General features: G+C 43.5%; 2 protein-coding genes across 2 annotated transcripts in view; one reads left to right on the top strand and one right to left on the bottom strand.

Annotated features, from left to right (window-relative positions):
* Window positions 1-2,829: 2,829 nt before the first annotated feature.
* On the top strand, window positions 2,830-4,617 carry KLHL34 (kelch-like family member 34). Its single transcript, XM_010185024.1, has one exon. It carries the CDS (start codon window positions 2,830-2,832, stop codon window positions 4,615-4,617), a length of 1,788 nt encoding a protein of 595 aa, XP_010183326.1.
* Window positions 4,618-8,090: 3,473 nt separating this feature from the next.
* The window catches only part of CNKSR2 (connector enhancer of kinase suppressor of Ras 2), a gene marked incomplete at its 5' end in the record, with an annotated part of 90,055 nt that continues 86,023 nt past the window's right edge, over window positions 8,091-12,122 (bottom strand). Inside the window, 2 exons of the mRNA XM_010185023.1 lie at window positions 8,091-8,306; window positions 11,339-11,535. Coding sequence (XP_010183325.1) covers window positions 8,091-8,306; window positions 11,339-11,535 — 413 coding nt within the window. The remainder of the gene's footprint in view (window positions 8,307-11,338; window positions 11,536-12,122) is intronic.

The following is a 12,122-nucleotide window of genomic DNA, read 5'->3' as shown; positions in this document are numbered from 1 at the left end:
CAGACCCTCCTTTTTAGAGAGGATGAGATCCTCATGACTCTGGGATGCATCTCATCAGGTCCTTATGTGTGTTCAGGTTCCTCAGGTGTTCAGGAACCTGATCTTCCCTTACAGTAGGAGACACTTTACCCCCCTGGTCCTCACGTAATTAATTATGTGTACTCAGTCCCAGCTTTTATGGCTTACCATCATGAATGAAGCACTTATCCAGCCCTTGGGGGGGTTGCTGACCATGGCTCAATGACAGGAGACCAGTCAAGTTTCTGTGCATTTGATGGGCAACATGTGCCAAGGGTCTCTCCCGGTGATGGGTCCCCAGCTACCTGCCCGGCCAGTGCCTCACCTCTGTCACACTCTGCGATGGGGCACTATGTCTGCTTGGGAGGCCACACAGTAAGGGAGACCAAGAAACTCATCCAGGCTACAGAGACCTCTCTGCTGTTGTATTTTTGGGTTTCCTCCTCCTCCTCTCTGAGCATCAGTTCCTGGTTGTGTTACCTCCTAGCCCCTAGACTCAGAGCAAACGCGGCAGCACAGGTGAAGGTCTGATGGAGGACAAGGACTGCTGGCAAAGAGGAGATGGTGCCAAGACTTGCTTATGCCAGAACTGCTGCAGAAATCCTCCTCAAACTCAGTCCTGTGCTATGCAGCCTCCCTGCTCCCCTGCTCTCACTGCTTAGTCTCTCAGAGAAAGTGCAGTGGTGCAGGGACGGCTTGATGTTTTGAAAAAGTGAAGGATATCTGCATCTCATGTTGTTGAAATCTAGTACTTTATGGGCTTAAACTGGAGAAAGCAGTATCTTCAGGAGCGGGAGCACTTAAGGTCTGGTCCCTCATCACTGGCATGCATGACTGCTGAGGGGTGACATAGATAGCTGGTTTCTGGTTTGTCCAAAAGAAGAAAAGCGTCAAAACAGAAGCTTGGACTCAACTACACAGCTTTTCTAACAACATCTGAAATACTTTAGAGTTATCCCAACTTGGACATAGGCAAAGAAACTTGGAATGAGAAACAAGGCATCTCTTTCCTCCTTCATCCTCTCTGCCCATACATGTAATTTTGCTAGCAAGGGGGAAGACTTTTTAGCAAGATCTTGATTTATGGCCTATAGGGTCATGAGGGAAAGTGTATTTAAGCAGTAAATACATTTTCAGAGCTATACAGCAATGAAGAATGATGTTTCATGAGTCCTTCCGCACAAACAGAGCAAAGCATGTGTATATATCAGTCTGCTTAACAAGACAGCTTTGGGTCACCTGAACAATCGCAGGGTGCGCGTGATCCAGATTAGGATCCAGCCAGCTCCCAAATAGCCCTTGATTACAGGGGTGAGCCAGAATTTCATGACATCACATAAATAAATATAAGCAAATACAGTAAAGAGGCTTTACCTTTGTCTTGAGTAAAAGACAAAATTCTTCAGCCCTGAAGGATCCTCCTCTGCCCCCAAGTCTGCTGGCTCATGATACAGCAAAATGGTCTGGCATTCATCAGCCCTGGCAAGATCTGCAAGTCTTGAGCATGTTTGACCTGGAAAGAAATGTGTCAGGAGGAGATTTCTGAACACCTTCACCCACAGCTACACAGGGACAAAGAAAGAGAAATCAAAGCAAGCTTTAAGAGATCAGAATGTGTAGCCTGGCCAGAGCTACTATTCCTGGTAGAAATTAGACCCTGACAAGCCCGGGTGAAAATCAGGGATAATCTCTGTATACGTGCTTCTAATTGGGACAAACTGAAAGTGAGAAAGCTGAGCGAGTCAGCTCTGCCCTATCCCTGGGGGCTCTGGGTTTGTTCCCAGCTTGTAACCGAAAGCACAATTATGCAAAGCCTCCTCTATAAACAGATTTCGGACTATTACGGCCGAACTGGGGGAATCTATTTTTGTCAACGCTTTATGTGAATGTGTTACCCTTGTGATTTCCAGCCAGGTCGCTCCAAGTCAGCTGCCTTGGCTGCGGCTGTCGGTGGAAGCTCCTCCGTCTGCCCAGTCCCTGGCCTCTCTGTTCGTCCTCCTGGGGTCGGCTCCCGGGCAGAGGAGGAAGAGGGGATGTGCCTGTGGCTATTCTGGTAGCTGTGACTTATGGCGGTGTCATGTGAAGGAAAGAGCCCAGAATGCATGTCAAATCGAACCAGTGACTAATCATGATATTTTGGTTGTCTTAGTGCCTGCTGGGCTTAGAAAATCTTCACGTAATAATCCCTGGGCACTGATTTGATCTTCGGTGGAGGCTTCCTAAGAGAGTGCGAAAAGAAGACGAAAAGGGGGCTGCTGTCCCAGGGGTGGCAAGGTCTAAACTTATCCAGGTTTGAAATACAAAGAAGAAAGGAGGAAAGCCAGCGCTCCTGTCTTGTCTGTGCCTGCTCAGAGCCATGTGCTGGCAGCCAGAGAGGATCTATTTGATCTGCCTGCGGAGCAAGAAGGGTCGAGGGCGATGGCTGAGCAGACACAAAGTGTCATTTGTTGGGATTGTCATCTAGCTCCCTCATCTGTCACCTGATGGCCAGCCAAGCAAGTGCTCAGCACAACCGTGGACCATTCATCCTTGCACAAGCGACGGAGGCGAGAAAAGTAAGCATCCTACAGCTGTTATGGCATTCAGCTGTGTTTTCTATAAAAGAATGCATTGAATTCACTACAAATCTACTAACTGTCCCCCCATGCTAGGCAAGGGACTGATTTTTTTTTTTTTTTTGGTTGGGCTTTTCTCTAACAGCTGGAGGTCTGCTGGGCATTCAAGAAATGACTGTTGAGTCGGACAGCTGTTTCAATATCTAATTGCATTTTAGCTTTAATAACTCAAGGGGAAAGCATTGCATTGCCTACCATGAGCTATTTCCTCTCATACTGCAAAGCGCACTGCACCGCTGTGCTCGCCCAGTACCAGACCCTGAGATCAGAGGGCTTTCTGTGTGATATTTTGCTGAAAGTGAAGGAAAGCGAGTTTCCTGCACACAAGTCCTTGCTGGCATGCTCCAGTGACTATTTCCGAGCCATGTTCAAAAGTTATACCCAAGAGTCCAAAGCCAGTGTAATTGACCTGCAAGTTGTCTCACCCACTGGTCTCCAGCACATCCTGGATTTCATTTACACCTCTTTGTTACCCCTTTCCTTTGAAAGCTTGGAGGATACCTTGGAGGCTGCAAGCTACTTGCAAGTGACTGATGCTATTGGCTTGTGCAGTCAGTACTTAGTTAACAATCTTGCCTTGGAAAGCTGCTGCTTCTCTGCCAATGTGGCCAGGAAGTTCTACCTGCCAGATGCCTTAGCAGCAACAGAAAAATACATCGTCAATAATCTCTGGAAGCTGCTGGACTTAGATTTATCAGGGCTGCTTGAACTGAACTTCAGAACTTTGCTAGCAGTGGTTCAGTCACCAGAACTCCCCATGGTGAAGGAAACGCGCCTACTGAATCTTGTGTTGCTGTGGCTGAAGCAGGATAAATCCAGGCTGGCTCACACAAGCAGCCTTTTAGAGCACATAAGATATGGCCTCATCCCTGTGGAAGAGCTGAGAAAAACCTACACACAGTCAGAAATGCCCCTCTCTGCAGGTATTAAGTGCTTGATCATTAAAGCAATAAATTACCATACATCTGTTTTCAAACAGCCTGTCCTGCAGGATAAGTCCACCACACTGAGGAACCAGAAAACTCGGATCATTCTGCTGGGAGGAGGGACAGCAAGTGAGGGGCTTGTCACCGATGTGGTGGCCTTCGATGTTTACAATCACAAATGGCGAGCTCTCACACAGATGCAGGACAGGGTGCAGAACCACAGTGTGTGTGTGGTGGGGAACTTCCTCTACGTCTTGGGTGGGGAAATAGAAAGTGGTGCCCCGGGTGATGCTAAAACCAAAAAGATCTTATCGGTTACGAACAAGGTTCATCGGTATGATCCAAGATTTAACACGTGGACTCAGATCACCGACATGCTGGAAAAGAGATGCCAGTTTTCTTGTTGTGTCCTAGGCAAAGATATCTTTGCCATTGGTGGAAGGGGTGAGGATGGGTCACTGCATTCGTCTGTGGAAGTCTACAATATCAGCAGGGACAGATGGACAAAGGCCAGGGACTTGCCATGCAAGATACATGGCCATGCCAGTGCCATTTGCAAGAATAATATATACATCTCTGGTGGCAAGTACTCAGACCGGGCTGACACAAGCCAGGACGTATATTCTCTGAGCTCACTTGAAGGCCACTGGATGAAACAAGCCCCCATGAGCATTGCTCGGTTTGGACATCAGATGGCAACTATCAGAGAAGCCATCTTCACCTTTCTAGGATTATATGAACCATTCTCTGAAATAGAAAGATATGACCCTGATCAAAACCAATGGACTCGGTTAAGACCACTGATCTATGATCGATTTTGCTATGGCCTGGCAGTGGTAGAGGAAACGGCTCTTCTTATCGGGGGAAAGAAATGGCAAAACTCACGGGAGGTCCCCACGCAAGACGTGGTTGGCTATGACATCGACAATGATGGCTGGGAAGAGATCTGCAAAGCCCCCTTGCCTTGGTGTGGGATGCAGTGTGCGGTGCTGCAACTCTCCGACCTGGCTGACGAGCAGGATGGTGACAACCAGCAGAAGAAGCCGCCGAACCGCTGAGCTCACACACTGAGGAATAAGCATCCCAGGAGAGGAGCCAGCAGGGCATCCTGGAGAAGAAAATTGCAGCAGCACTGAACGTGACAGAGTGGCGGTTTTGCTTTGATAAGCCATATGCTTGGTGGAAACAGGCAAGAAAGTCTGGCTCCAGCATGGGAAAAGGTGCTGGGATTGATAGAGCTGGAAGCCAATCTCACTGAGCACATAGCAGGTAGCAGGTTTAGAGACAACGAGCGAGAATCGTAATCCTTGACTTTTGAAGAATAATACCTAGATAGTAATTAATAGGTGTTGCAAGTCAGATTTTTCAAAGGTAAAAAAATATAATCCATCTTTTCTGTTTCCTTAATCGGAGGTAATTTTCCCAGCTGGTAAGTGCTATTGAATTTTTCTGCTATGGCTAAGCAAAATAAAAGTGAGCTGCATAAAGACTAGAAAATTGATGCCTACAAGAACTAATAATAAGCACTGCCAAGGCAAAGGTATTATTTGATGTGCTTTGTACTAGGCAAAAATGTCTTAACTAGCCAGCGTGAAATTACTGGACAGAAAGCATGGATTTTTTTGATATGTAGACTCAGTTAAGGCTGTAAGTTAAAACAGTGATTGTTTGATAGAAGCCATTGCCCTCTGAGCAGCCTTTGTTGTAGCATGCCTTGTAGATGCTTATTTTGCTGTATTTTTAAAGATGCACACTTAGCAATACAGTAAATTTCTTTTGTATGCAAACCTTGTGTTCACTTAGATGGCCAAAGCTGAAGGGGTATACTTATTATTAGGCTCTAAGAAACATGTTACAGTGGTTGCTGTAAGTAATGTCCTGATACTTTCCTCGGCAGCTTCTCCTGCTTTGTCGAACCTGCTCATAATGGTAAAATCGGTCATAGCTGTGGAACTAGTACATGTGAGAACCCTGCAGTCAAAAAAGGTTTCTTTTCATCAAAGAGTACAAAGGGGAGGGAGGTACCTGAAGGTTTTCAGAAGCCTTTATTCAGTGTCTGCCTACAAATGAAACAGCCAGAGCCTGCCTTCTTTTCGGCCATGTCAGTAGAGTTCGAAGGCACAGACTGTGGGGGTACTTGAAGGTATGTGGATCTGCGAAATGCAGATGCCGCAGAATCGCTTTGGTATGGAGCAAATTGAATCCCGAGTCACAAGTGTTCATTTAAAAGCTAAATTTATTGTACTTCATTTTACAGTGTTCCCTTTCTAGGCTGAGAGTTAATACAATAAAAATATATATAGAAGAACATTTAATAGTCTTAAAAGAAGGCAGCACAATGGATAGGACACATGTTCTTTGTCACTAGACTAGCTTAAAAAACTGTAATGTTTAATTTTCACCTTTAAAGCAATCAAGCTGACTTTACTAATGTAAAGTGCAGGCAGAATAGCTGTTGCATAGCAACAGATCTAAGTCTTCTGAACTGCCTTGGTTTTGACAAGGAATCAACTACACAATGTGCATATACATCCATCAGATATAAAGAGTTTTTTATATGAATATATTTACTTTTGGTCCAGTAAAACAATAGCAAGAGAATCTAAATGTTTGGAACAATAGCACGATCCATTTCAAGTCAAGCATTTTTAAAGAGAAATTTACAAAACCTCACAAATTTAATATACAAGTCAGTACCCATGCAGTAAATAAATGTCCAGTTTATACAAACAATATTCTTCTAATGGTACAAATATTACACTGGATCCAGAATTCTATACAAACGTTAATACATGATTTGTCATCCATATCGACTTGAATATAGGATTACTGAAAATGGGCTACAGAAAGGCCACTCTTCTGTACAATTGTGCAAAATCTGCAAAACATTTGCAATCCAAATGCAACAAAATAACAAGAAAGAAAGAGAGAAAGAAGGAGAGAAATAGAAAAAGTAAGGAGAGAAAGAGAGAAAAAGAGGGAGAGAAAGAGAGAATAATAAAAAGAAAGAGAGAAAGAGAGAGAAAAAAATCTGTCCATTTTTTCCTTCATCCCTTCATGGATATAACTGCCAGGAAATATCAGAGCTCATAAAGTTGAAAGTACATTCACCGAGCTGTACAGGCAATAGTCTACAGTTGGTTAAGAGTACAACTCACAGTAAAAGGTATAAAGAAGGCTTTTGCCTTTCACATGAGCATTACTGAATCATGTTGTGAGTATTAATTAATGCAGCAAAATACTGAAAGGCAGCAGAAATATTTTGTCATGCTCTGATCACTTTCCGCAAACAAGCCCATAAAAAGTAAATACGTAATTTAAGATTTCCCTCCCACTTTCCTATTTCAGGCATGTGCCTAGCTCTAAGGAGCTATTTCTACTCACATTGACTGGGTTGTCTCCAGCATATCTCAAATCTCATAGAAGTTTAAAACATTTTAATTGGCTCGTGAATTCAGCAGAACCCAGAGACATCCCTTCCCCTTCAAAAGCAAATCAGAGGCTTTTTTGCTACGTATTTTTCAGGTTCTGTGCTCAGCTCTGCTCCCATCACACATTTTCCCTGCATACAATACGGCCAAGTTTCACAGCTCAGGAAAGACACAGGAGACTGCTCGAAAAATCCCATTCATTCCTTTTCTATTGTGGGAATTTTCAAAGCCTCTCAGATTTGGAGCATTTCCTTGGGAACCTTTGCCACTGCTGCTTTTCTGGGCAAAAGAAACGCCGCTATCAAGGATGTTCAAAGTCTACATTTTCTCTTTTGCACAATCTGCACATTATACTGATACCTTCAGTACAAAAGCAGCATAAATGACAGTACCAAGACGATTTTTAAAAAAAAGTCAACCGAATGTGATTAAGAGACAAACACCACATAATTTGGTCTTAGAATACAAACCAGCATCCCTTCGCACTGATGGTAAATCTTAGCAAGAGTGTTTAAAAGAAGCACAAGGAAATGAGACCTAATCTTTTGATGCTTAAATTCACATTAGTCATTTCTGTCTGCTGATTTTCACCCTTTTGTGTGTTTGACAAAAGTGAAACACAACCACTGCGTTACACTTTTTCCCTGTTATTTAAGAAAACTCCTAGAGTTCCTCATTAAATATAAAAATTGGGTTTCTCCCACCACCAAAATAGTACCTGCACTTCAAAAATGCAATGCAATACTGGAATAATATAAAATATCATTGTAAAAGTGACCTTCAATAACAAAACCTTTAGCTTGTGGAACTTCCTGTGTGAAGGCCACAGACTTCCAAAAATGCTTTGAAATACTTTCCTTTAATAGTTAAAGTTCATGTTTGTTATTTCACAGAAGGTAAACACAAGCGGAGCATTGGTAGCATATAAAATATACAAATCCTCATTAAAGACGCAGTATTGTTGACCATTGAAGGTTTACTTCACACAGCTCAGTAACATTAAAATATAATTTACTAGAGCTCCCACATACTCATACAAAACTACTTTATGCACTTAAGTAAAGGGCTGGAGTGTAGCAAATGGGCAATGAAAGAGACCTTTATACATGTGTCTCGATGTAAGAGTGAGTGTGTGCTAAGGAGGCTATAAGTGCATCCACCTCAGACGAGCCATTAACAGAGTCCCTGGGGGTGCTGCTTTGATAGATGTCCATGAAGAGATCAAGGTACATTTGTTTCCATTCTTGAAAGTCTTTAGACGTCAAAGCTGGATTATCCAGAACTTTATCTATAATGGCTACTTCTCCTTCCCTGGCCTGTGAGAGAAAAAGAACAAGCAAAGAGTTAATGTGAGTGATGAGTCACAGGCAAAGTCAGTCACTTGGGTAGAAGAAGAGAATAGGGGGAGCAAAATCAAACCATGGAGCACCTAAAAGCAGGGGGACTATCCGACTGCTATACAACCACTCGCAAAGAGGAGCCCTTCCTACAGGGCATGACATGCCACCCTGCAGGGCTGTTAGGGCTTCCCTTGCGCTCTCCAGCAACCTCAGAAACAGCCCCTGCTCCTCCTCCTCCTCACCCCTTGTACAGATTAAGAAAAAGCAAGCCCTGTGCTGTTTACTATGAGCTGCAATTCTCAAGATGGGTTTCACATGACAAAGTGCCATCTGTTTGCTCTCCTTCATCAGCATAAGAAACACCGCGTGGGTGCGTGGGATGCAGACAGATGGCCTCTCGCCTGCCAGCAGAGCTAAGCCTTTTTTACCAGGCTTGTCGTAGGGACATCTGAGCACTACATTGCAAAGGCTTGTGCAAGGACCGCCATGTTAGCAATAACTTATCTTCATCATTAAAGATCCAGTGTACATGATGGGCTGGCTGGCTGCAACTTCCTCCTACCACTGCGGTGGCAAAGAGAAGGCAAAAAACGGGTAAAATTGAACATAGCTGCTGGTACCTCCTTACATAACGTCGAGGCAGGGGAAGTGGTTGTGCCATAATCACTGGCCAGTGATTAGTTTATCAAGAGATGACAGGCAGCCAGTATGGATCAGAGTAAGGCTCTGCTATAGCTGTAGCCACTCCTGGTTTTGGCAAGTGGTGGAAGCTTGCGGCAACAGACTTACACCTCAGAAACACAGCTAACATGCAGGTTTCCAGCACTCCTCCTCTGCACAGGAATGCTGTGGTCACCAGCAACCTCCCTGCTATCCTCCCTGCCAGACGGGTTTCACACTGCTCATTGCTAACTCACATTTTCCATGTCCATACTATGAGTATATGAAAGGGAAATATTAAGCTGTGTCCGCCCATGTTGGTGGGGAGGGGCTTTGTAAACAGTAGCTAGTTAACGCTATGTGCTAGAATACTCCTTTTCAGAAACAGAGGTGCAAGCTGAGAATGACCAGCAGAAATGAAACTGTGGGAACTCCTGATTATCGTATCTCTGCCTGATCTACCACCCACCTCTGCACTACCAGCCAGGTAGCTCATACTTGCTGGCAACAGAATGGTTTTGTGTTGTGTGAAAGTAAAGACAGTGGCGGGGTCTTACATTAAGGACCTAATTGATGGAACACAGAGCCTACGGACAACAAGAGCTAGAAGCAATTTGGAGGGCTGTCTCAGGTTCCTAATAATACAGATAAATTCAAGGAGAGTTCTGAACACCAACTCCAACAGATGAGTGCAATTGGCTGCATTCAAGAAGGAGAAATTAAAGGCACTGATAAAAGGCAAGAAGAACTGATTAGGTAACAGCAGTAGCTTCTGGTAGATATGACTACCAGTAGTATGGCAGAGGTGGAACTTTGGGCTGTAATGGAGCTAGAAGCTCATCATGAGTTACCACGATGCCATTGCAAAGCAGGCACATGTCACCCTAGTCTGCTGCTCTATGCAAGAAACAGCAATCATCTGGCTTTGGTACTTGCTGCCATTGCGTTTTCAATTATTGGTGTAATATAATTTAAGAATAACATCTACTAATCAAGGTTCAAACAAGAATGGTGACAGGTTTAGAAAATACGACTCATAGACAGAGAATAAAGAAATTTTGTTTGCTTGGTCCAAAAGGAAGAAGACCCAGAGAAGCATGAGAATGGGCATCTGACGGGTCAAGGGGATGTGCTGGTTTTGGAATTCCCTGGAGGAAAGCAATTCCATTTGTAGGGTGTCATTGGTGTAATGTAGCTTGGGTATCAAGAAATGCTAACAAGACAGACAATTAAGCATGACAGCAAGCTGCTGTGGTACTGAAGTACAGTTTTGGTATGAGCAACTCTGCCATGGCGCAAAAGCACAGATACCGTGTGACCCTTCTGCTGCCCCAACACGCCTAAGAGTACTGTGATTTTGCTTCAGTTTCTCACGCTTGTAGAAGTCATGTGGAAAGCCCGTGTATTTTGACTTTTTCTGCCAGCTTCCAATCCTGTAAAGATGCACCCAAAGAGTAGCACAAGTAGTAGTTGCCTTCAATGAGATGATACAGTGCAGAAAGTTAAGCATGTGTAAGATTTTTTCAGGATAAGAGCCCCACAGCATGAAAATGATATTGCTTAAATGCTTCTCTAGGTGATGGAAAACTAAATTAATTACTGCTGATAAAGCCCTCTTTGATGAAAGCTGTTACAAAATCCACTGTACAATTATCTAGTGACTTAAAATGTGGTAATTTAATATAGTTAACACTGTCCCTGGGGAAATCCAGCATATTGTTTGCCAAAATCTCTATCAGGACAGAAGTGAAACTGCTGTAACAAACAAAGAAGCTGACAGGGAGGCTAAATGAGCTGTGGTGCATTTAGAATAACCATAAAAATCTTCAAATCTATCAATACCACTACCTATTTATTTAACCAATGCTTCTGATTAAATACAATGATCCTATCAGCTTACACAGAAAGCAAGCGCACAGGTTCCTCCTGGACAAGCTCAGCAATCAGGAAATAATCAAGTGTTGTAAAATGTCCTGCTCCCTTCCAAAAGGCTGGCTTCGCTGATCTGTAGACTTTGGCAATTACTGAGGGAACGCATTTCGGTAAATGAAAATGTTCAGGGACAAAATGGGGATTAGGGTCTCCTTTGATAACTTGGTGTCAAATTCTGTTAAAACAGCTAGAGGAGGAGCAGCTGACTGAGTTTTTATCTGTGCAGAAATAAAAACTGATCCTCTCACTTTGACTGTTCTCCCAAGGCACATTTTTCTCAGTGTTTCCCCATGTCTCCCCTGCTTGTTTTGCACACTAGGTTTAGCCTGGACTCCAGCTGCACACAATTAATCTCTGAATACCATACAGCCCGATCCAACCCTGGGACAGGATTCTTCCTCCCTCTTTTATCTCACCTTTAAAGTGCTTTTCAGAATTCGCAGCTGGTGCAGTTTTTCATTGACTACTGGATCGCTACATCTCTTTATAAAAGATTTCTTATACTCCAGCTTAGTGGAAATCCGGTGTTCTCCTAAAGGAGACAGGCTGGCCTGCTCCAAGGCTCTGTACAAATCTTGCAAGGAGTCTGCTGTTTTTTCCTCTATAGTTTCAACTGTAATGAGAAAAAGGAAAAAAAAAAGAGGAAAAAATAGAGAAAGGAACAAGGTATCATTAACGTGATTATACGAAGATCTATCAAAAACCTTTGGAAAACGTTTAACAGGTTTAACTAGACCATAAGGAGAACATTTCACACCTGCTAAGTTCCAGAAAAAAAGTGCTAGGATTGTAACTGCTTTTTCTCACTAACTATTGCCTCCAGGAGAAGGGCAGAAAAACCTTCCAAGAATGTAAGGTCTTGACCCGCAAAAAGAGAAGAATACAAAGAGAAATAGTGAAAGGTGTAGTAATATTAGAGTGACATACTGCCAGAAATCACATCTCTACTATTGCAGTTAAATATGATCGTGACTTAAGTTATTACAGGGAAAGGAAGCCCTGGAAGCATCCTGCTGAGGAAGGCGATCAGGGATCGGATCTCAGCCCAACAGTGCTGATACAGCATTCAAGATGATGTTCATGATGGTGGCCTTGGGATGACATGTCATTTTCCTTCCTAGAAAACTCCCATTTCTTTTTGTCTCTTATTTTTGATACTCAGGAGTTGTTCAATAGTGAATAATGCTGTCACTTGTGGTG

This window comes from Mesitornis unicolor, unplaced genomic scaffold (genome assembly GCF_000695765.1).
Source record: "Mesitornis unicolor isolate BGI_N332 unplaced genomic scaffold, ASM69576v1 scaffold5025, whole genome shotgun sequence".
Taxonomy (NCBI): Eukaryota; Metazoa; Chordata; class Aves; order Mesitornithiformes; family Mesitornithidae; genus Mesitornis; species Mesitornis unicolor.
This window is presented reverse-complemented; position numbering and strand designations above follow the sequence as displayed.

Bases quoted from the DNA above. Each gene is read 5' to 3' on its own strand.
- KLHL34 (XM_010185024.1), top strand. From the start codon at position 2,830: ATGAGCTATTTCCTCTCATACTGCAAAGCGCACTGCACCGCTGTGCTC.